The sequence below is a fragment of the Notechis scutatus genome, chromosome Z (assembly GCF_049901735.1).
Source record: "Notechis scutatus isolate UNSWTSFEM ecotype Mainland chromosome Z, rNotScu1.2, whole genome shotgun sequence".
Lineage (NCBI taxonomy): Eukaryota > Metazoa > Chordata > Lepidosauria > Squamata > Elapidae > Notechis > Notechis scutatus.
Genome location: NC_142025.1, coordinates 89,253,165 through 89,278,476, shown reverse-complemented (window position 1 = coordinate 89,278,476; position 25,312 = coordinate 89,253,165). Strand labels below are relative to the sequence as shown.

The following is a 25,312-nucleotide window of genomic DNA, read 5'->3' as shown; positions in this document are numbered from 1 at the left end:
GATTTAAAAATGAGTGACTTGAATATGTAGATTTCAACACAGAATATTTACTTGTACATCTTTTTTTTATTTGGACTTACAAAAGTGATGTGTTATACTTAATGAAGGGATTCCTGGGAATAGATGAAGAAAAAATGCAGACAAACTTTTGGGACATTGCTTAAAAGGAAACATCACATACAGAAAAGCAAAAAGAAGGAATATAAACTAGTCTTATTCAATCATTTTTTCCTAGTAGCTTTTAATAAGCCTTTCTTAACAATGACTGAATGACAAGGCTTTAAAGATTTTTTTTAGACAAGATATGAGAAAAAGATATTTGTTGTTGTATTTTTAGAGAAAGTGATAAACTGTGGTATTAAAATTAAAAGAAGGGGTTAATCATCCAAAGGAGTTTCTGAGAGGAGATGAAGAGAACATGATAAGAAATGAGAGATGAAGAGAACATGATAAGAAATGAGAGATGAAGAGAACATGATAAGAAATTAACTTGTGAGATACTATTTGAGGGGCTATTAATGATTGAGATTTTCAGTATGTTGTTTTTAATAGCTCTAATGCAATTTTTCTTGTTTAAGTTTGACTGATGAAGTTTTAAGGATTTATTTATAGATATGAGATAAGATATAGGAAGAATGGATTTTCTCTTGTTCTTTTAGAAAAAAATATAAATAACTCTAAAATAAAATGTAAAATGTAAAATAAAGGAATACAAAATTGATTTAAAGATGTGTACATGTATGTTTGTTTGTGTATATATACATGCACGTATGTGTGTTTCTTTTAATGGACTTTTGCTGATGAGGATTGATTGATGAGAGTTTATTTGTAAAGATAAAAAACAAGATATGGAATGAAGATATCTTTGGCTGAAAAGGTAATAAGTTACTGAAATTGTTTGTGAATGACTGAAGGGAAAAGTCATTTCTTTATATATCCTTTTTCTTTAGATTTTTCCCTTTCCTTTTTTTCTCTCCACACATTTTCTTTTTCTTTTACATATTTTTCTTAGTTTGTATTTTTTATATTTGTATTTCTAACTTTAATAAAAATATTGCCATAGTTTGTATATATATTTAACAAAACTACAATTACTGTATGTGAGTCCAAATTTCACACTAAGATAGACCTTTGTTTATAAATCTTAGTAATTGGATTTACATAGCACCCTTAATCCCAAATCAAACAAACCACATTTTAGTTTAGCATGATCTGTGAATCCAATCACCAAGTGTGTGTTTCTGCAGAATTATTTGCAAATATGTTTGTTTTTCAGGACACTTAATTTCAACTATAAATATGTTATTTTAACATAGGGGTGAGATTGTTGTGATTGGTGGTCGAAACAATACACATATTGATTGACAAGGAAAAATAAAATCACAAATGCTAGAATATTCTGCAGAAAAACACACTAAGAGCACTTCTGAGGAAGTCTTCTGAGATTAGTGGTTCAAGCACATCTTCAATTGCTATCTTCATAAAGCAAAATTTTTCAAACATTAGACTGCTATTTATTTCCTTTACATTTTTAGGTTTCAATTGCAAAAATGGCTTAGTAAATCAGACAAGTTTTTGCATATCTTAGCCACAAAGTGCATTGTGGGACTTCATTACAGCCCTGCATAAATTGAGAATGCAACAGAACATTCTTTGGTTATTTCCAGACAAAAGGCTCATAATATCATTGCATTATTTCCTTGTTCATGGTTTTTTTAATGGTAAAAGAAAATGGAAGGTATCCCAGGGAACTACAGAGGAATTACAAATGGAAAAACAACATGGTCAACTTCCTTTGTAAAATCCTGTGAGCAAGAGCAGACAATTACACAGGAAAATTATCATCTGGAAACACTTATGTGCAACTGAACATTGCAAACAAAGCTATTTAGAGCTAAATAGCCCATTTCTTGTCTGCCACTGAGGAACATGCTTGTAAAGAAATTGAGTGTTCCCAGATAGCTCATGAAATCCTGAATTCATTGTCAGATCTTGTTCTTACTACTTGGTCTGCTCAGAACAATTGCAATTGGAAAGTTTTCCAGGAGAGAATGTATTTTTCTGCGGTCTCATTTTTCTTGTATGTGCATGGCCCTTGGAAAAAGAGGTAATTCCCTGTTATTTATCATTTTAATATGCCTTCCTCGGAAAATAGATTTTGCAGAACATTTGTTCCCAGAATTCAGAATTTAAACTAGGATCTTATAAATTAAATTATCCCATTGTTATCTCCATATTTTATTATTATCTTTGGTTTTAATTCTAAAATTTGAGAAAATGTGCATTGTAAAATGAAAAGGAGAACAGAAAACCCTGTTCATTCCCTCATTCTTTCTTTCAAATGTTGGCAATAGTATTTTTTCATTGGAGTGATTTTATTAGGAAAAAATATGGAAACAACGGGGAGTCCAAGTCTGAAATAAGACAGGAGGATAGAGGACACAATGAAGGGGAAAATCTCATTTGTTAAATTGAAGCAACATGTTAGGAAATTGCTTGGCTAATAAGCTTTGCATTCATAGGACCTAGTTTTTGGCAAGAAGCAGGAGATGTCTTTGTTAATTCTTACATCTCTTCAGTGAACTGTGGCCCAGCCGGAAAAATATTGCCGTTTTTGGAAGCTTTCTCAGAGGTAAAACAATTCTCTAGCCATAACTGCTGTCTAGGAAGATGAAAAACTGAAGCAGCTGCCAGAGTAGGCAGAACTGTTGATGTATTGGCCTGAACTAGTCAACGTTTTTTAAAAAAAGAACTTCTCCAACATGTTATATAGAAAACTGGCAAGTAATTTTGGCATAAAGCCTTGCGGTCCAGCCATCACAAACCCACAAATATCTCCTCATGTGAACAGCAGCTAGGATGTCTCACAAGCTCTATTAAACCCATGAGATGATCAAATTAAAATTTATTTATTACAGCCTTGAATAAATAATATATAATAAATTTATTATTCAGGATATTGAATAAAAGAAGTACTATATCCCTCTGTATTTGGCATATGTATGTGTTTATGAGAAAAACAATATGCATGAAAATACAGAAACTAAAATAAATCCAAATAAAATACTATTATAAGAAGTTCTAATCCTAGGTATTGTTATGGCATATCATGAAAATGGTAGCATAAATCTAGGTGACATGACAGGATATTTTCAAGTCGTCTGAGAGTATGAGCATTAAATCACACTCCCTACCTGGAAATTTCTTTGAAATAGGAAACATAAGGGCCTGTTAGAGTTAAATAGGTAACAGTCTAGATATGGTTTAGATATTCTATTGAACTATCACCACATGAACATAATCAAAGATACATGGGAATACCCTTAAAACATCCAAGGACTGCTAAAAGCATTCTACCTTGCTAAAATGCTAGCCTTATGAAATTTTAAAATTGGAAAGGATGATAAATACATGGCCGGAAAGGACCCATTTGAAAGCAAATAATAAATATTGGGGTGTTAGGCCTGTTTGGAGATCTGTATCTCAGATTCATTGCTTAAGGGAAATCATAGCATTATTAAAGTCTGATGTACATAGATTTTCCATAAAGAAGTCCAGCAACCAAATTTTCCCTAGGCTTTTAAAGTTATGAATGTTTAAAATGATCTCTAATATTAAAGGGGCCAAACCTGTACAGAATAAAATTTAGTCAGAAGTTACGAAGAAAGCATGCCCTAGCAACATTGAAACTATGCCTGTTTCTAATTAATAATGTTTGAAACCATTAAAATGGCTCCAATAAACATATTTAATTGAAACAAATTATTGAATTATTTCAATAATATTGACCTTTGCAGGGGAACAAATTTGGAAGCCATAGAGAAACTGTGGGATTACCTTCTCTTGGGAGACCTTTCAGGCTGCAGGAACATAATATCTTTTGAATGGTAAAATCTTACAATAGCTATATAGTAAAAAAAAAAAAGGGGGGATTCCAGTGTAAGGAAGTATGAAATTGCACACTTAGGTACTTAAAGGTACACATCTGTTCCATTGGAATCTCATTTATTTGGCATTTGTAGATTTTATGATACTGTCGGGCAAAAACTACGACTTTGTTTTTTTAATAATTTGTTAATAGTTTTTGTATTCTGCAGAATAACGCTAATGCTCTAATTGCTTTTTTTTAATTCCCACCTATGAAGTAGGCATAACAACAATATCATTGGCATAGTTGCATGAATGGATTGATGGTGGGCTAGAACAGTGAGTGCTTGAATTCTTGGATTTAGATATAAATTGAAGAGTAATAGGATTAATATACAACTCACATACTACTCACAAAGTAAGCCCTACTTAAGAGCCTGCGCAGCCAGCTGGCTGCAAGTTCTGTCTGGGTGCTTGTGGTGCTGCAGCCAAGAGGCGAGGCGGGATGGTGGTGGAGCTGCCCTACATGCCTGGCACTGGCTTAATTCAGGGCCCCCGCAGCCAGACCCTCCATGCCATGACATCTGCCTTGCGGCGGCGGCATTAGCACTCATGCGCAGCAGGAGTACACATGGCTGCTGGCCCACTTCTTCTGCTTGTTCGCAGCCATAATGAAGCAGGAGGCCAAGTGGTGTGCTGGTGCCATGGCCATGAGGTGGGGCAGGTGACCTGGCTGCAGGGGTCCCTGAGGTAAACCAGTTCAAGGTGTATGGGGCAGCTCCCCCCTCCCTCCACCTTGCCTTGTGTCCATGGCACCAACATTTCACTTGGCCTCCTGCTTTGTTGTGATGCAGAAGTGGGGTAGATAACACAGATAATCAGAGTTGGAAGGGACCTTGAAGGTCATCTAGTCCAACCCCCCCACCCAAGCGGGAGACCCTACACCATTTCTGACAAATGGCAGTCCAATCTCTTCTTGAAAGTCTCAACTGATTGGCGCTCCCACAACTTCCGAGGGCAAGCTGTTCCATTGGTTGATTGTACTCACTGTCAGAAAGTTTCTCCTTGTTTCCAGGTTAAATCTCTCCTTGTTCAGTTTCCATCCATTATTCCTTGTCTGGCCTACAGGAGCTTTAGAAAATAGTTTGACCCCTTCAATAGTTTGACCCCTTCAATAGTGTGTGTCTGTATGTGTGTGTGTGTGTGTATGCATATATGTGTGTATGTATGTATGTATGTATGTGTGTGTGTATGTATATGTATGTGTGTGTGTGTGTGTATGTATATGTATGTATGTGTGTGTGTGTGTGTGTGTGTGTGTGTGTATGTATGTATATATATATATATATATATATATATATATATATATATACACACACACACATATACATATTTCATATACATACTAATTAGGAAGTGTGTTCCAGCTTTTTCACTGCATTTTTGTGTTCATCCAGGCGGGTACTTATTCTTCTATTGGTCTGACCCTCATTAGTCCAACACATGAAAGCCACAGGTCATAGCATTGACTTCAGTGGCACCAAAACCCTAGCCACTATAAAAAACCCCAGCTACAGAATTATCAAAGAAGCCATAGAAATTGAAAATAGACATGGATAATGTCACATTAAAGCCATGAATGCTAGCTGTGCTGAGCATTTAAAGCATAGGTGGGCAATGATGGCCTCTTTATGACTTGTGGGCTTCAACTCCTGAGCCATAATTCCACACCCTGATTTAGAGGATGCTGTAATCAAGGAAAGAGCCCGGGTAAGACTGGTGCTTCAAAACAAAGATGATGGGCTTCAAATTTTATTTATTTTCATTCTAAACCCAATAAAAAGATTTAAATTCTAAAACTGTTGGTGACATGAATCCATTGGTCTGATTTTTCAATATCTCAGGACCTACAAGAGGACAACAAGGTATAAACAGAGAATTAAGGTTTATTCTATGTAAAATTTTTGTTTCTCATTCTGCTATTCTGTCTAAGTGAAAGATGACTAATCTCAGGTGATATATACATCCAGTCTGAAGAATCTCATGCCCTATCATGCTTTCAAGGTAGGCCAGGACGAGAAATAGACAGTGGAATAATACTTTATTGCTGCCATGTATAATAACAGAATTTGAAAGCCTAACTGTTCTATATTAGCATTCTCCAAACCTCGAAATCCGATTGGTCCACACGGGCCACAATCTGATTGGTCAACTGAGCGGCCGGGATTGGTGCGCTAAGAACCTCCCGCGATTGGCCGAGCCGATCGTGGGAGATTCAAAGCCCTGTCATTGGCCGCCGAGCCGCCGGCCGGCTCTATAAGAAAAGCCGTGCTGAGCGCAGGTCCTGTACCTAACTGTATATTCAATAAAGAGCTGAATGTGTACTTTGAGTCTCGCATCTCAATGTGACCCAATCTACCCGGGACCGATCTCCCAGACATAACACTGTGACGAGGGTGGGATCGTGAGACGAGAGACCATCAAGCACGTGGCAAATGGCGCGAAACGACCAGCTAGATGGCCAGCGGCACCCGCCACCGCTCCTTTCAACCCAGCCACCAAGGACTGGGAATCCTACACCGACCGATTCCAGATGTTTCTGGAATGCAGCAACCTTAAGGATGCCAACGGACAGAGAAAACTAGCCGTATTCTTGACACACTGCGGGCCCGCAGTGTTCAAGATGGCCAAAGCATTGGCAAAGCCTGCCGACGTAAAAGAGATAGACTGGGCTGACCTCGAGCCCATCCTACGCCATCATTACGCCCCTGCCGTGCCTACCCTCATCCGAAGGCACGACTTCTACCTGCGAGACCAGCGAGAGGGCGAAGCCATCAGCGACTTCGTGGCCCAACTGAGGGACCTCGGAGGCCTGTGCGGGTTTACCGACTTGGACGAAGCCTTACGTGACCGAGTCGTTCTCGGACTCAGAGACCACGTGCTGCAAAGCCGACTAATGGCCAAAGGCGACATCTCCCTCGCCGATATCCTTGCCGAGGCGACCGCAGCCGAAGCCACTCGCAAATCGGCGGCCCGAATGAGGCAAGCGAACGCGATGGAACGACCAGCGACCATCGAGACGACCCCAGCACCGGCAAGGCCCGCAGAGAGCAGCCACCAAGAAACGACCACCCACCATGGTGACGTCGACTCCCGCTCCGACACCGACGATGAGGAGGAGGAGATCCACCGGCTCCAGGCAGAACGAGATCGGCGGGACCGGAGGGGACGCAAGTCAGGGTTCCATTGTGCCGGCTGCGGCGGCGATCACCCCCGCTCCGAATGCCATTTTCTCGATGCCATCTGCCGGCATTGCGAGAAGCGGGGGCACATCACCAAGGTGTGCCGGAACAAGCAGAACTACAGCCCCCAGCGATGAGGCAGCAGCCCCCGATGATGAGAGGGCACCCCCCCAGGGAACCGAGACCGCCAAGCCGAGCCAATGGAGCCGAGATGGCCGGAACAGACAACTCAGCGAGGCGCAGCGACGAGAGGAAACCCACCAGACGGTCGTCATCGGCCATTCCTCAACCATCGACGCCCGGAAGGTACGCGTGGAGGTAGGCATCGAAGACCAACCCTGCGAAATGGAGGTGGAACTCCGGGTCCTACCTCTCCATGGTCTCCTGGCGCACAATCAAGCGCCTGGTGCCTACCATCCGCCGCTGCGAACTGGATGACCAAAAACTGACCCTGAAGGACTACGAGGGAAACCGCATCCCTGTAGTCGGCATCGGACATTTTAAGATCACCTTCAAAGGCTGCACCGAGGTACTGCCACTCACGATCGTAGACAAGGACCGCCCCAGCCTACTTAGACTGCACTGGTTTTCCCCGCTGGGAATCGAAGTGATGGGTATCCACCACACCGACGAGGCAGACTGGGAAGCGGCGCTCGTGATGGACTTCCAGGAAGTCTTCGACGACACCCTAGGCAAGTACCAAGGGGCCCCTATTTCTTTCAACCTTAACCCAAACGTCGCTCCAATCCGCCTCAAACCACGGCGAGTGCCATTTGCGCTCAAACCCAAAATCGATGAGCAGCTAGTCAAGCTCATCGCGCAAGGGGTTTTAGAGCCAATTGACCATGCCCATTGGGAAACACCCATAGTCACCCCCATCAAACCGGATGGCTCCATAAGAACCTGCGGTGACTATAAGGCCACCCTCAACCATGCCCTGCAGCATAGTGCCTACCCCGTCCCAGTGGTACAGCACCTTCTGCACTCATTGGGGGGAGGCCGAGTCTTCGCGAAGCTCGACCTGGTGCAAGCCTACCAGCAACTGCCGGTCAATGCTGAAACAGCCGAGGCGCAAACGATTGTTACACATCGGGGGGCATTCCGATGCAACCGACTCCAATTTGGAGTCAGCGTCGCACCAGGAGTCTTCCAAAGCCTCATGGAAAGACTTCTCCAAGGGATAAAAGGAGTGGTGCCCTATTTTGATGACGTGCTGGTGGCAGCCGCCAACAAAAAGCAATTGGAAACCCATTTAAGAGCAGTGCTGCAAAAGTTCAAAGACGCCGGCCTTAAAGTTAAAAAAGGGAAATGCCAACTCTGCATCGAAAGGGTCGAATTATTGGGGTTTCTCCTAGACCGACATGGAATCCACCCCACCGGAAAAAATCTTAGAGCCATCAAGGAAGCCCCCACACCGACGAATAAGGCGGAACTGCAGGCATTTTTGGGACTCATTAACTTTTACAATGTTTTCTTACCCCAAAAGGCGACCGCGGCGGAACCCTTGCACAGACTGTTGGATAAAACAGCCACCTGGACTTGGGGGAAGCGGGAGGAAAACGCATTCCAACAGACCAAAAGCCTGCTAACTTCAGACGCAGTCCTGATCTAGTATAGCGAGACCCTGCCACTGACGGTAACATGCAACGCGTCACCCTTTGGCATCAGGGCAGTCCTCAGCCACACGTTACCGGACGGGAAAGAGGCACCCATCGCCTTCTTCTCGAGAACGCTGTCCAAGCCGGAGAGGAAATACAGCCAGCTGGACAAGGAAGCCCTCGCAATCATCTCCAGAGTGAAAAGGTTCCACAAGTATCTTTATGGTAGGACCTTTTCAATCATCACAGACCACAAACCTCTACTGGGGATACTGGCAGGGAACAAGGCCACCCCGAACATCCTGTCACCCAGGATGACAAGGTGGTCCGAGTTCCTTGCCGCCTACAGCTACGAGCTGACACACCGACCCGGCAAGGACATTTCGCACGCAGACGCACTAAGCCGATCCCCACTACCAGACATAGAAGACGACCCAGCGCCCACAACAACAACCCTGCAAATAAGAGACTCTAACCAACCCATTCCTGACCACGCCAGACATTGCCCGAGAAACAAATAAAGACAAGCGCTGGCATCTTGATCTGGGTTGAGAGAGGGTGGCCAGAAAGCGACGGAAACGAACACTTCAAAGCTTTCAGAAACCGGCAAACCGAACTTTTTTCACAAAAGGGGTGCATACTTTGGGGAGACAGTGTGGTGATACCAGAAACCTTACAAAAAAGGGTACTGGACATGTTGCATGAGGGGCACCCGGGCATCGTCAAGATGAAAGCCCTGGCCAGAAGTCACGCTTGGTGGCCAGGGATGGACAAACAGATCGAGCGTGGGTAGCCGCATGCAAACGGTGCCAGGAAACGCGATCCGCCCCCGCTGCACCAGTCTTGGAATGGGAACCCCCGAGGCCCCTGGTCGCGAATTCACATAGATTTCGCCGGGCCCACCAAGGGACACACATCCCTGGTCACCGTAGATGCTTACTCCAACTGGCTGGAAGTAAGCACCATGAAGACCACAACGACGGAAGCCGTCATAGAAAAGCTGAATAAACTTTTCGCCACACACGGGTTACCAGATGTGCTAGTGTCGGATAACCGCAGTTCACCGCACTAGCCTTCGAAAAATACCTAGCTGAACGAGGTATAAGGCATGCCTTAACCTCGCCCGCTCATCCAGCGGCGAATGGACGGGCGGAGAGAATGGTACAGTTCACAAAAAAAAAAACATCCAAAAAATAGAAACCGGCGACATACAAGAAAAAATAAATAGAATGCTACTCATACAACACATCACCCCCAACACAACCACAAACAAGAGCCCAGCAGAGCTACTCATGGGCAGAAAACTAAGGTCCCCACTAGACCGGTTACACCCTATGTACAACCCGGAGAAACCCCCAGGCTCGTCCAGTAGACACCAGACATTTAACACCGGAGACACCGTCTACACGAAAAACTTCACCGGAGACCCACTCTGGGTGCCGGCACAAATAACCCAAGTAACGGGCCCCCGGTCGTACCGACTACAAACCACCAACAGACGAAGCTGGAAGGGGCACATCGACCAGTTACGGTCAAGACTAGCCGCTGACAGCACCAACACCCCGCAAACAAACACTAGGGAAGAAACCGGGAAGGGGGGGAAAACCCAAACGCTGAACAAAAGGAAGAGGGAAGGCCTAAAATGCAGGCAGAACACCCCCCACCCAGAACAAGCCCAAAACAAACATTTAACCAGCCATACTCACCAGCAGACCTCGAGCCATTGCAAACGGGAGCTTCACCTGGAAGGAGCAGCCAAGCCAGCTCAACCAGCCCGGAGAGACCAGGCGGGAACAGCAGAGCCAACAACTCGACCGACCCGGGTAGACCGGGTGGGAGCTGCAGCAATGGGCCCGGCTCACCATTCCAGGCGGTTCCATTGAGAAGCTTGGGAGCGACGCAGAGCCCGTCTGAACCGGTCGATGACAAGACACCTACTAAAACGCGCAAGTCAACGAGGCAAGTAAGAAGCCCTGCCTACCTACGCGACTACGTCACACGCTACGTCGGACGAAACCAAGAGGGGAGGGGTGTTCTATATTAGCATTCTCCAAACCTCGAAATCCGATTGGTCCACACGGGCCGCAATCTGATTGGTCAACTGAGCGGCCGGGATTGGTGCGCTAAGAACCTCCCGCGATTGGCCGAGCCGATCGCGGGAGATTCAAAGCCCTGTCATTGGCCGCCGAGCCGCTGGCCGGCTCTATAAGAAAAGCGCGCTGAGCGCAGGTCCTGTACCTAACTGTATATTCAATAAAGAGCTGAATGTGCACTTTGAGTCTCGCGTCTCAATGTGACCCGATCTACCCGGGACTGATCTCCCAGACATAACACTAACAAAGTTTTTCTTTGTCTCATCTTACACTAAACAAAATCAAGGTGAGGTTATTTTGAACTTCTTTCTCTCATTTGCGTCAATCTTTGGACTTTGAATCACTTCCCCAAGTCCCCTCAATGATTCTTTCATAATTTCCGCAAGTCACCTCTAAATTCCTATACATATGCACTTGGACATGATTCAGCCTGTAGCAAAAACTTCAGATCTGCTTCAAGTCTGAGAGATGGCGGCCTGAATTGAGCCATGGTCTGGAAACCTCCTGTCTTTTAGCTAGACACCTAATTAATGATGCCACATACTCCTCACATGGGCAACCTGCATATTTGGTTTATACTGTATATTGGCATCCTCCATCCACAAGTAAATTGCAATTCACTTCCACATTTATTATTCAGAAACCTATAGTTTTAAGATTAAATTGCGAGGTTTCCAGGGTAGACAGCAGTACATTTCAAATTTGTGGAATCTACCAATTGTACTTATTAATATAAAATGACTGTGTCTCCTTCCTTTGTCAATATATCAGCAGGCACAAGATACTGCTCTCTTTAGAAATCTCCATGTAATCTTGTCTTCAAGGAGTTTTGAATGTATGGGACTTAAGAGTCCCTTAAATTTATCGGATTTAAGAGATTATGGGACCATAATCTTCCTTTATTTGGTTTATCATCTAGTAACCTATCAAGCCTTAACACCAGAAGATAGAACTAGAAAATACACGTATTCACAGAAAGGAAAATTGTGTAGTAAATACCAAGGTTGCCTGATTACTTCTCACTGATGAAGAAACACTAAGAAATGCAATGTTTGCCTCCCAAATGATACCAAACAGCTCTTTGGAGTTCACTAGTGGCTTCTAAAATTGCCAATGTTTTCTGGCCTGCTTATAAAGAATAAATGCATTTTAGGGGTCATTGTGTACGATTCTTTTAATATCTCACTAGTGGTATATGCTTGCCAAGTGCTCTTCCAACTGTTCTGTATAATATTATTGAGATTTTATTCCATGGTGTTTAATCTTGGGTCGAAAACAAAAATAAAGCTACTTGCTGAAGCAACTTACAATTATTCAATAAGGAATAATAAAGGAACTTTCAGTGAGAAGACATGCTTTTTAAACTGAAAAAATTCTGGGAACATAATCAAAAGACTCTAGAGAAATGGAGGGGGGGCATTTTGCTTCTCTTTTAAAATCTTCTCCTATTCCTGGCAGATTGGAGCCAAAAGGCTTTCCTTCTTGGGATTTAACAGCAATGGAAAAGCATTATTTAAATACTTTAAGAGGACTCCATTATTAATTGGGTTTTTGTGATTTAAAAGAAACATATTCTTCAGATTATTTTTTACATGTAGCATTTCACACTCCTTTACCATGTATTTCTAACAGTTATTCAACCATAATTCTTCTACTGCAAGCTACAAGGCAGTTGCAACTAATTTGTTATATTTTTTTCAGTGTAGACTTTCTGCAATATTCTGTCAATACTGCAGCTTGTTAAATTGACACAGTGTAAGGAAAAGGAAAATAAAATCTGGATGCTTGGGTGATTTGAAAATTTTGTATTTGTTTGTGAAATACTTTAATCAAAAGAGCAAGAAGATTGGTAAGTGAAACAAAGACCAGGAATTACTGCACACAAGTATACAAATATATTAATATATGTTAAGAATGGCTGAAATAATATTTTACCATTTTAGCTGAAAACCCCCAAAAGAAGCTGGTAAAATGGCACATTCCAGATTGATGAACAACATAGAAGCACAGCTGATGATAGGTGTTGTAAGATCACTATATATAACAACTGAGCTATAATGGAAAGTGAGTAGGCTCTACATGGATATTTATTTATTTATCAAATGTATATAGCTATCTATCTTACAAGTATAGTCTACATTAAGTAAAACAACTAGAAAGCATCTTGAAATCAGCACAAAAAACAAGAAACATATATACAACATGTTGTTTTAATGTATGCAATAAAAATTCAAACATAATAAAACCATCTCACAGGGTCCCTTTTCCCAAAGGATCCTTAAGTCTCTTGGAAAAACCACATCTTAAGACATATCTGTAAGGCCTAATTTGACCTTGAAGGGGAGTGATGTTCCAAAATGCCATGTCAGAAAAGGACATGTAACGTGTTCTTTTCACCTAACCTGATGGGATTGGTAATAAATAATCAGGAAGAAGCAGTCCCTCAAATACGTTGGCTTTGGGGTGATGTAAAGTTTTAAATGTCAAAAACAGGCACTTTGAATGGCACTCAATAGCAAACTGCAGTTCACAGACATGTGCCACTCTAGGGGCACCCATAATTGTCTGCTCTGCTGCATTTTGTACCAGTTGAAGTTTCTTCAAGGGCAACTTCATTTAGAGTGCATTACAATAGGCCATTCAAGCAGTGATCCAGGCATAAATAACTATTAGCAAAGACTACCAATTATGGATTATTCAGAACCAATATTGATGAAATACATTCTTCCATAAACTTATATTCCATAAATATAAGCTTTCCAAAATGTCAGTTTTTTTGTCCTTAGAAATTCTGCCAAAGGCCTTTTATGGTAACTCTCCAACAGCATTTGATTATTTTAATCTGCCCAGTGCTTTTATCTGGCTTTTCTTTCCTGTGGGTTTTATCTGTTATTCTGTTTCTTAAATATACAATTAACTACACAGTCAGTCAGCAGGTTTCACTACAGATGGTTGAATCTGGGCATGCTTCCATACACGATTTTTATTGTGCAACAACGTGCCTGAAACTTGTACTTTTATCTGAGGTCTAGATGGTGCAATATTTCACCAATAACTCTCTCGTATTTCCCCACTCTTTCTTTGGCGCTTTTCCCTCCATAAAAGAATCTGAGGCAAAGGCAATAGGACAGCATTTTTGAAACTTGGTTACACTCTGCTTTGTTACTAGTAGCATCAGAACGTCTAGGATAGAATTCAAAGCCCTTGTGTCTGTGTACAAAAATAAATAAATAAAATAAACTTACATTTGAAGTATCCTTCAAGTCTTTCATGATAAGTGCTTATTATGCTATAGTATAGATTTAGTTTTGACTTACCTCATTGAAGTACCAAGCACAATGTGGATTTACAGCAAGGCACTGTTGGCATGAATTTGCTCCTCTTGTGGTACATACATTATTACCTGAAATACAACAGACAAAAATTAGCCCATAGGCCTCAAAAGCATTTTCCTTGGTTACAACAAAGCAGCTGACATAAACAGCTCTTCATTGGTTTTGGCATTCTTTGAAATTTACTGGCAATTCGTTGTTGGCTGCCCTAATTACACCTTCAACCATTTGATTTTCAAAAGGTGTTAATCCCCCCCCCATACCTTCACAACCAATATAACATACAGTGTTTGTTCTCTACATCTGTTCTTTCCATGTGACCAGTGGAGATTTATTAACTCTGCTTGCTGTTGGTTCTAAATACTTTTGCACATTTAAATGAATATAAACAGGAAATATGCAGACTATTAAGCAATCTGTGCTCTGAATAAGCAAACAGAATCCAGAGAAACAAACCTGGAAAACTTTGCAGTACTTGCTTTTAAAGTAAAGTTGATCAGATAGGGATTGGGGAAGACTCTATTCACACCCAAAGTTCTAATTTGAACCTGCTAATCTAGAGCTCAATTGACAAAATGACAAATTCAGAAAGGTAATATCTAATTCTATTTCTGAGTAGATTTCTTCTTTGTAAAGTGGAATCAATCTCTTAAGTTAGAACTGGCTGTTTAATTCAACACACATAGCCAAGGGTGAGATTCTACCAGTTTGCACCTATTTGTTAGAACTGGTTGTTAACATTTGGAGAACCGGTTTTTAGAAGAAATTACTGGCCTAATCCTGTAAGGAAGGCAGGAAGGAAACATTCTGGTGTTGCTTACAGAAACTGCCTCTCTGTTAACCCTTATTACATTCTTGGCAGGACTAGACTTCCTGTCTCAGGAACTTCTCTGGAGTTTTTTTTCCCCTCCTTTGCTGGTACTTTGCTTGTGTGGAGTGACCATTCAAAGTTACAATGGCACTGAACAAAGTGGCTTATGACCATTTTTCACACTTATGACTGTTGCAGCATCCCCACAGTCATGAGAGGCCCGGCGAGGAGATGCCCTGCCTCGATGTGAGTGATATTGAGTTGGTCATGCCCAGCCAATAACATGACCACCAAGCCACCCCCACCAACTAAGCCACGCCCATAGAACTGGTTGTTAAAATTTTTGAATCCCACTCCTGCACACAGCTATCTATATCAAAATGTGTACAGGTTTTGTTTTTCTGAAAGAGGATGCTGTTTAATATAATTATTTTTAAACAAGTGGATGTATGGTAGCAGAAGAAAGGAAGCCCAGTCCTATTTTGCTCAGCGATATCTGTCTAGTCATAAAATAAGCAATATAGAATGTCCTGCTAATAATTTTTATTAGATACTGGCAAGTAATTGGTGAAAATCTCCAATTAAAAAATGTGCCCCAAATATTAATTTCTGATCCAATTCAAAAATATCCAGTTGAATCTGTATAACATGCTTAAACCAGACAGTGTTTTCTACTGCTCCACTCCTCCATTTTACAAGGCTGATCTAGGAAAAATGTTTAAGGGTTAAAAGCAAAAATGCTAAATACTGCTTTCTGAAGATTTACACAGAACTTCAGAATAGCTAATGCCTGCATTCCTTAAGGAATTATCAGCAATATCTTTGCAGCAATGCAAAAGAAATGAAATGTATTAACCTTGTTTACCTCTCTTAGTGAAAGAATATAGGTAAATATCTTAGTTAAATACAAAGGAAGATGATTTTACATACTAAATGGGTTGAAACCTATGTTTGCCCTAAGTACACAATTACAATATGTAGTTACAATTATATACACATTTACATATACACATTACACACACATACACACACACATCTACACATATATACATATGCCTTCGAGTCATTTATAACTCGGCAACTATTTGGAAAAGTCTATGCAATTTTCTAGGTAGAATTTTCAAAAGTGGTTTGTTATTGCTTTTTTTAGTGGAGCTGAGAAGAGTGATTGGCTGTCACTCTCTTGGCTTTCATATACAAGGCAGGTATCTCTTGGTTTTTAACTTCTTGTCCAGTATCTTAACCAATGTACCAAACTAGCTCTCACCAGGGACATTGTCAAATCACAAACGTTTGTATAATTTTGTATAATTCTCTGTTTTTGTATAATTCTCTGCTAACAAGAATGAATGGATTTCTTTCTCCTTGTGCCAAATCAAGGAAATGATGATATTACTCTGGCCACACTCTCAAAGAAAATAAAAATAGACCGAATGTGCTGTCTCAGGTATTTGGATATTGGCCATGAAGTCATGGCAGACAGGTGATAGGATACAGAACTGTGTATATTGGCCAGGAGCAGAAGACCAAACAGATCCTATTTTAGACTGTGAGTAGAATCTGCATGTTCAGGCTTTCTCTTTTTATGGCTTTAATTTTTAGTGTGTGGTAGTATTAAAACTAAACAAAGCCTAGTATGCAATGTTCCCCTCATCACCTGATCTCTATTTGTAGAAAAAGAAGCTGGAGGTTATCCACCTTCTGCTTTAAATCGAGCTAGTCTCTGCATTGTAACTAGCCTCCTGCTCTCTAGTACTCTCTCTGCCATTGTGAAGGCTGAACTCCATAGGCAGGCAGGCAGGCAGGCAGGCAGGCAGGCAGACAGACGGTGCAGCCAGCTTTTGCACAATGCAAGGCAATAAAAACAAGTCCTGCTTGAAACATGTTGGTGGCCTAACAACAGCTAAAACAAAATCATTTCCTTTTTCAGGAACTCTAGGTGCCTATGCTCTTATATCTGTATTTTCTAAGAGACAAATACAAGAAAAACTGAATCCAATAAAATCTGCACATACAACCTTCTATCTGCTACTACAACAATGTTGGAAAAAGTTGGTCTGATTCTCTAAAACTCCACCAGGCTGTTCTTCATCTAATACAGTGGAAAATTTGCAAAGCTAGAAGCAGACTGTCCTCGCCCCAAAGAGCTTACTATAACAATAGCAAAACAAGACACGACCAAAACCCCTCTAATCTGCCTTCTTTCACATAGCAAAAAGTCTATGTAGATAAATCTCCACTTCCTTGCACAAAGTTTTTACACTTTTGAGTTTGGATCTTTATATGTTATTTTTGATAGAAAGAAATAAAGTTCCCAAGAGAAGACTAATTTGTTTTGAAAATCCTTTGAAGCTGCTCTGGCCCGCTCCAGCAAAGAACAAGTATTTTTTTTTTAATAAAGAAGCACCGTTAACTCTAGAGAAGAGGTGTCAAACACAAGGCCTACGGGCTGGATCCAGCCTGCTGGGCTATCCTAGAAAATGTAAGGAGCCGGTCCATGTTGCTTTGGCCTGGTTTACCCAATATGAAGAGGAAACATGCCAGCAGTTTGGGGAGTGATGTCAAGCTGGCCACGCCCACCAGTTGGTCACACCTACCCAGTCAGCCAAATCCAGTGAGTGGCGTCAAGCTGGCATGCCCACCCAGTTGGCCACACCCAGCCAGTTGACCCCCCCCCGAAGTCAACCACAGCCCTGATGTAGCCCTCAATGTAATTTGAGTTTGACACCCCTGCTCTAGAGAATACATTTTGAATACATTTACAACTGCTGCAAAGACAATCAAATGTTCTATTTAGTTATTTATACATCAGTTTTATCACCCTCATAGTGTGATATTGGGCATGTTTAAATATTATAATATAAAACTCTTAAAAATAAGAATAATATTTAAAAGTTAGGGAAGGGACTTCAGGGTACTAACCAGCCCCATGGCTGCATGCATCACAAGTAAATTGGCCCCATGCCATGTAGGGTTTTAAAGTTCATAACCAACACTGTGCATTGGACACGGAAGCAAACCGACAATAAATGCAGCTTGCCTAAGATTGCTTGCATAGCTGCATTCTGCAGTAGCTTCCAGGTAATTTCCACGGGTAGCTCCATGTAGTGTCTTTTGTATTTTTTCTTCTCCTATTTTTTTCTTTTCACTTTCATTTATTTATTCTTGTCTCATCGCTTTTATTTTATTCTCTTTCCTTAAATTTTATTCTGTATTATAAAAACAAACAAACATAAAAAGTAATTTTAAAAAGTAGCAGCAGATCCTTATATAGGCCTGCGGTGCTGTGTGACTCCAGCAACCTCTGAAGCATTAGTTCTGAGGTTACGTGCAAAACTAGTGCACCCTCACCTTACAGAGGGAGATTTTTCTCTCTCTCCTTTGAACAGGAATCAGATCTAAGGGCTCGAGAGGTCAGTCCTGCAAAAAATGCAGTGGCTTTCTACATCTCTTTGCTCCCATTAGTAATTTTACATGGATTATTGCACTACCAGGAACTTCTGCACAAGACATTATTGTCATCAGTGGACACTGCCTACGATGATGAGCAACATAAATTTGAGTCTACTTTAATGTGGGAGGAAGGTAGCCTTCCATCTAGGGTTGCTGTAGCCCCTTCTGCAGCTCTATATAATTTATTCTCCTTGCTTACTAGTGTAACCCCCTCTAATAACCACATTGGTTTGCTGATTCACAGGCTGCGGCTTTTGTAGCTCCTAAAAGCTCTGAGAAACTGTTGATTAACCTTCCTGGGTTATTATTAACTCGATGGTGACTTGTGTATAGGAGCTGCCTTCCCTGTTCTTCCTGGAATGTTTTTGTCTTTGTGGATTGGCAAAAAAGTTGGTCATCAGTTTCGGCAAAGTCTTCTCCCTGCCCCCAGCCCTCACCCTCAACTATCTTTTTGCTCATAGCTTGGGAGACGATAAATGGTTGAGAGTCTTTATGCCTTATCAGAAAATTAGGACTGAGCTTATTTTGACACTTGACAGAACAAGTTTGCTAACAGGAAACCATTTATAAATAAGAATGAGGATACATTTGATAGTCATTCATGGCATGGGCACCCCATGATTAAACTACTGCAATACATTCTACATGGGAGTGCCCTTGAAGACCATCTGGAAGTTACAGGTGATTCAAAATAAATGGTAATTGGCCCTTCTTACAGAATAGAAATAGAATTCTTTATTGTGATTGGACACACAAGGAATTTGTCTTTGGTGCATGTGCTCTCAGTGTACATAAAAAGAAAAAAAATACATTCCTCAATAATTATAAGACATTTTTTTCTTGTTTTGATCAGTGTCACTATTGCTACTTGAACCCCAATGGTTGCCAGATAGCTTCCAGGTGCAACTCAAGATGCTGGTTGTTACCTTTTCCCTCTGTCATTAAAGCCATTTGTGACTTAAGACCTGGTTATCTGAAGGACAATCTTACTCTCATTCTTTCTGCTTGCCTGGTATATTCAGGCAGGTAGGTACAATCTGTGTCTCTTCTATTAAATGTTGTCATTTTACAAGACTGAGCAAACATGTTTTCCTTGACATGGACCTCACCCTCTGGAACAGCATTCCTCAGATGTAGAGTAGGCCATTTCTCCCAGGGTTCTGTAGTTATTTAAACCTGGCTAAGTTAGATATCCTAATTTTACTATAGGGAATGATCAGAAATCTATTTATCTATATCCATCTTCCCAAGGAATTGTCACCCAAAAGCAATTTTCTAGTACTGGTAGTTAGCTTTTGAGCTATCATGGCCTTTTGTTTCCTATAGCTATAATACATTGCAGAATGCAATATCTGGTGCAGTTTTATCACCTTCCTGTCAGTTTTGGAAGCCATATTAGCACCAGAAGCTTCCATGCTGCCACATTCTTGAGCTTGGGAATTTGGGAAAGGGGATTTTATGGAGCGTATGTAGTTAGACATAATAGCATTCTTTATTAAAGTCAAGGTCATGTTATTTCTGAACCTGGATGAGGAGTGGTTGAAGGATGTCTCAAGTTGGAACGGATGGTGATTGGGGCATGTGCTGGAATGATGGGTGCAAGGGGTGGATTTGTATTTTAAATTATTGGACGAAAACCCAGAACTTTCTGATTTGGGTTTTCCCAGATGTGCCAGTATGACAGCTCTAATAAAATGGAACTTTGAGAAAATGCCTGCCTCAGAGTTTTCCGGTTGGAGTTTGTTTTCCTGGAACGCTGGCACTTCTAACATTTAGTTCCTTTCTTAGGATGTAAATTCTATGAGGGCATGAAATTAAACTTATTTATGCTTTGTTCATTGCTAAACTCAAATATAAACATTTGTACAATATAAATATTTTACTTAACAGAAATTACATATTTTGCCAAAATTGCACAATATCAATAGCGCTTAGGCTTATATACTGCTTATATAGAATATGAACTGACCATAAATAGTCATACTTGCTATATTGACTTTTTTTCTTTTTTTAAAGAATTCAAGTGGCATATGACTTATTTCACTTATGTCACTTGTCTTATTTCATTTTCACTATCTTGTTTGCATGATTGTAATATATGCCCAGTTTGAACATGAAAGCATCTGGGTTGATCAATTAAAGTAATTTTAAGAAGCATTAAATCCCCACCAAAAAAAATGTGATTCAATTCACACATTATATTAGGCCAAAGTGAGGGGAGGGCTACAGCATCCTTTTCTTGGTACAAGTATGATAGGGCCAAAACATCCCCAAAAGGAAAAATGATAAGTATTGTCAATAGATAAAATAGATACTTTAAACCCTACATCTCTAGAAAAAAAATTAGACTGTGTTTGGAATGTGGGCTCGATGTGCTATGAATTTTGGGTGGTCCTCAAGATGACAGAAAGTGTTTATGTCTGCATTGGGCTATAACATAATTTATTTAGTGTTGGCTTACTACATTGTGTGACTATAGCCACCGTGATTTGCAAGACCTTGGTCATAACTTGGTGTGATATATGAATTTAGCCAGTGGTGGCTTAGTCAATAAGTCATAGCTAAGCATGATATGTGAACCAGACTATTATTATGCTTTAAACTAATCTTTCTCAGAAATTCTAACTGTCAGCAGACTTTTTTTTTTGTAAGAGGGATAAAGATGAACACTTACCTGACACTGTGAGAGAGCAGGTTGCCCAGAAAATGCCCAACATCTGTTATATTGTCTCTTTAAACTGTCTCCCCAGCCAGCATAGCAACTGTGGCTATAAAAGCTGTGCCGAGAGACAGCTGGATGTTATGGTGCTGTGTGGAAGAAAAAGAAGAGGAGAGGAGGTATTGTGTTCATGTGTGGAAGTAAATTAGCCGGCAAGAGAATTTTGCATAGAGCTCACAAAGAATAAGAGTAGTAGGACTCCCAAGGAGTAGTAGTTGGAGTACCAGTAGTAGCAATGGGATGTTGTTGTTGGGTCATTTGTGTTTGGAGCCCACTGAGTTGGGTTATACTGAAAAGAATATGTGACAAAGTGGTTGTAGCAGTGGAATATCCCAAACCAGATGTTACGTATTGAAAATTGGGTGGGATATCAGCACAGGGTAGCTACTGCACAAATGAAGATGGATTAAACTCAGGGAGTTTATTAAAGACTCCATGGACAGAAAACAAAACCTAGCTGCAAAAAGAAAGGAGTCTGGCCCTCCTAGAGCCAGACTTTGCAGGAAATAGCCAACATCCTGGCTGCAAACATCAGAGCCCTTACCAAAGTCTAAACCAGGGGTGTCCAACCTTGGCAACTTTAAGACTTGTGGACTTCAACTCCCAGAATTCCTCAGCCAGCTTTGCTGGCTGAGGAATTCTGGGAGTTGAAGTCCACAAGTCTTAAAGTTGCCAAGGTTGGACACCCCTGGTCTAAACCAAACAGACATGGAAAAGTTAGAACAGACATTCTCGCTTAGAAGAGCCCACTACTTGGGTTAGATATGGGTATCCATCATACACCTGTAGTTAAGCCAAAGAAAAAGATAGCCCGGCTAAAAATGGGTCTAGGCTCAGATACTTGGCCAATATCACAGAAAGGAAAGATAGGCAAGAACAAAAGTGTTTTAGGGACTGGTAGCCTTAATGGGATCCAGTCATTTCTAAAGTTTTTCAGAATTTCTAGCGAAGGGAAGTAGTCCCAAATATTTTTTTAAAAAAATCCCTAAGTTGTCAGGGAAAGAAGACATAGAAGCCTATTGTACCATGTTTGAAAGAGTTGCTATGTCTTGTCAAGGGCCTGAGAGTGAATGGGTAGCCAGATTAGCCCCATGTTTAATGGAAAAGGCTCTGAGCGCTTAAAGTCACCTTCCAACAAGAGAAGTAATGGATTATTCCCATGTCCTGTAGAGGTTTGTTGTAACCCCTTATACCTATGGACAGAGGTTTAGGAGCTACACCTACAACAAACACGAAGGGATTTATGAACTGGGTGCAAGATTGGTAGACTTAGGCGGAAAATAATTGATTGTGATAAAGGAAATAATTTTAGAACAATTTCTTTTCCCTGCTAAAGTGACATTTGGAGTGTAAGATCACAACCCAGAAATGGGTCAAGGGATTGGCTGAGAAATACATGTCAGTAAAAAGGTCAGAAGATGTTAGAAAGGAAGATACAGAAGGAGAAAGGATAATTTTAAAAAAGCCTGTTCAAAGAGTTAGGCATTCTAAGGAGACAGAAGTGCAAAGATGAAAAGAGTTAAGAAACCTTTTGTTCCTGCCCAATTGAAAAAAAAGCACTGGGAAGTCAGAAGCCCATAATTTCCTTACAGAAAGGACAAGACAGAACAATGCTGTCTTGTCCTTTCTGTATTTCAAGGTAATGGCACTAGTACTTAAGATTCTTAGACTTATATACTGCTTTACAGTGCTTTACAGGCCTCTCTAAGTGGTTTAGAGTCATTTTACCCACCTCGGAAGGAAAGAAGGCTGAATCAACTTTGAACCCGGTGAGATTTGAATTGCCAAATTGCAGGCAGCCAGCAGTCAGCAGAAGTAGCCTGCAGTACTGCACTCTAACTACTGCGCCACCAAGGCTCATATTGGAATTAGCCCATGGAAATCCATGGTCTGGATGAGCGGCACACAAGATGGCAGCGCGCATGGTCGCAGAGGCTCAATGCTCCCGACGTCTGTTCTTCTTTTTGTGTTTTTACTTCTTTTTGTTCCTGCATTTTACTCCATCCTGCAACAGACTAATGCACTGTAGAGAAGACCTGATAAGTATAGGACAGCAACTCAAAACTGAAGTCACCTATGCTTAAGCAAAATCCCACAATATCCCATTGGAGCTAGCAAGATCTCTGGGAGCTCCGTGGATTGTTGTTGGATCAAGCAAGCGTAGAAGACAGAGTAGGGAGAGAAAACAGAAGTGGGGATGCAGAGCGGGCCTGCTAACTCAATTGAGGAAGAGACCGCAGAAACCCCCATTACCATCTATGTTCCTCACAAACGCCAGAATCCTTGTGAACAAAGTGGATGAACTACAGCTGCAGATCTCCCACAATCACAATTCGTGAGTGCTGTCTGCTAATTGTCACAGAATCCTGGCTGCACCCGCAAATCCCTGATGCTACAGTGGAGCTAGCGGACCGGGCTTTGCACCATCAAGATTGCAATATAGCCTCCAGTAAGAGAAGGGGAGGGGGCCTAATTATTTATGTATGTAAAGACTGGTGCACAAACAGCAAAATAACAAACAGCCATTGCTCACCAGATTTAGAGGCCATGACTGTTCAGTGTAGACCGTTTTATCCGCCATGGGGGCTGCTGTATATCACTGCTGTATATTTACCTCCAGATGCTAATGTTATGAACTAACAAAAAACTATTTTAATAAACTTATTAACATTATGTTAAGCAGGCTTGAAATCCTGCACTTTGGATTGGCCCTTGGATAGCGAACTGGGATTGGTCCTCATGGAGCAACCTGATTGGCTATTAGTTTAACATCTTTCATTGGCCAAAAGTTAAGCATGTGTACACAGGTCATTGGTTAACAGGTCAGTAGCTAGCTCCATAAAAGGGCTACTTCTGCCCAAGGGTATTGGCTCTCTGTTTCTGATTCTTAATAAAGAGTTGAAGTTCACGAAGTCACTGACTCGTCTCAATTACTTGCACCCATGCCAAGAATATAACAGCTAATGTTAGCATGGCGCTCAGTCACCTTCAAGACATAATTACCACACAAGAGAGAGCTCATCCTGAGGGCGTTCATATCATTGCTGGGGATTTCAACAGAGCATGCCTAAAAACTGTGCTCCCCAAACTTTACCAACATATTAAGTGCCCAACCAGGGGGAAAAACACACTTGATCATGTGTATTCAAATATTAAGCATGCTTATAGAGCAAAACCTCTTCCCCACTTAGGACAATCAGACCATCTCACCCTGCTTTTACTACCAGACTACACTCCCCTTAGGAAGAGAACAAAACCTAGCAGTCAAACTATTAGATGCTTGCCTGAAAATGCCCTCTCCCAGCTTCAGGACTGTTTTGCCCGCACAGATTGGAGCATCTTCAAACAACAGGACTCGAGTTATACACAGAGACTGTGCTTTTCTACATGAAGACCTGTGTAGAAAATCTCAATGTGGACAAACGCATATGGACCTTCCCATACAGGAAACCCTGGATGACCAGCGAAGTCCAGACTCTGATCAGGGCCCATGACCTGGCTTTCAGAGCAGGTGACACCTCACAGTGCAGCACTGTCAGAGCTGAGCTGAGAAGGGGCATCAAACATGCTAAGGAGATGTATAAGAGGAAGGTCGTGGACCACTTTACTGACAGTGACCCACGGCAGATGTGGAGGGGGATACCGGCCCTGACCAACTATAAAGGCCAGGGCCCAACAAACAGCAAGAGCAGTAGCACTCTGGCAGAGGAGCTAAACAGCTTTTTCGCATGCTTTGAGACCACCAATAACCTGGACATACTGCCTCCCGAGGATCATGACGCTGCACCTCTTTCTCTTCAGGTGCATGAGGTGAGAAAAACACTGAGAGCAGAAAATCCCAGGAAAGCTGCTGGGCCTGATGGCATTCCTGGTGCAGTAATTAAAGCGTGTGCTGACCAGTTGGCAGAAATACTTACAGAGCTGTTCAATCTATCTTTAACACATGCCATCATCCCACAATGCCTGAAGGCTGCAACCATCATCCCCATCCCCAAAAAAACAAATATAAACACTCTCAATGACTATAGGCCCATAGCGTTAACAAGGTCCATTATGAATGTTTTTGAGCGACTACTTTCACAGCACATCAGAGACTGCCTCCCACCCTCCTTTGATCAACATCCATTTGCTGATAGAGCAAACTGATCTACAGAGGATGCTGTGGACATCACACTTCATAGAGCGCTGAGTCATCTG

The 25,312-nt window shown here is 41.5% G+C and overlaps 1 protein-coding gene across 3 annotated transcripts in view; it reads right to left on the bottom strand.

Annotated features, from left to right (window-relative positions):
* Positions 1 to 25,312, bottom strand: part of ITGB3 (integrin subunit beta 3) — a 75,468-nt gene that overhangs the window by 37,598 nt on the left and 12,558 nt on the right. For 2 of the 3 annotated variants that reach the window (XR_015745947.1, XM_026682779.2), the window contains exon 2: positions 14,118 to 14,203. Coding sequence is in view for 2 of the 3 variants with exons in the window: in XM_026682779.2 (XP_026538564.1) it covers positions 14,118 to 14,203 (86 nt within the window). In the remaining variant the exon portion in view is untranslated. Of the gene's footprint in view, positions 1 to 14,117; positions 14,204 to 14,417; positions 14,503 to 25,312 lie in introns of those variants that run through there. The other variant, XM_087947168.1, reaches the window with a different exon arrangement.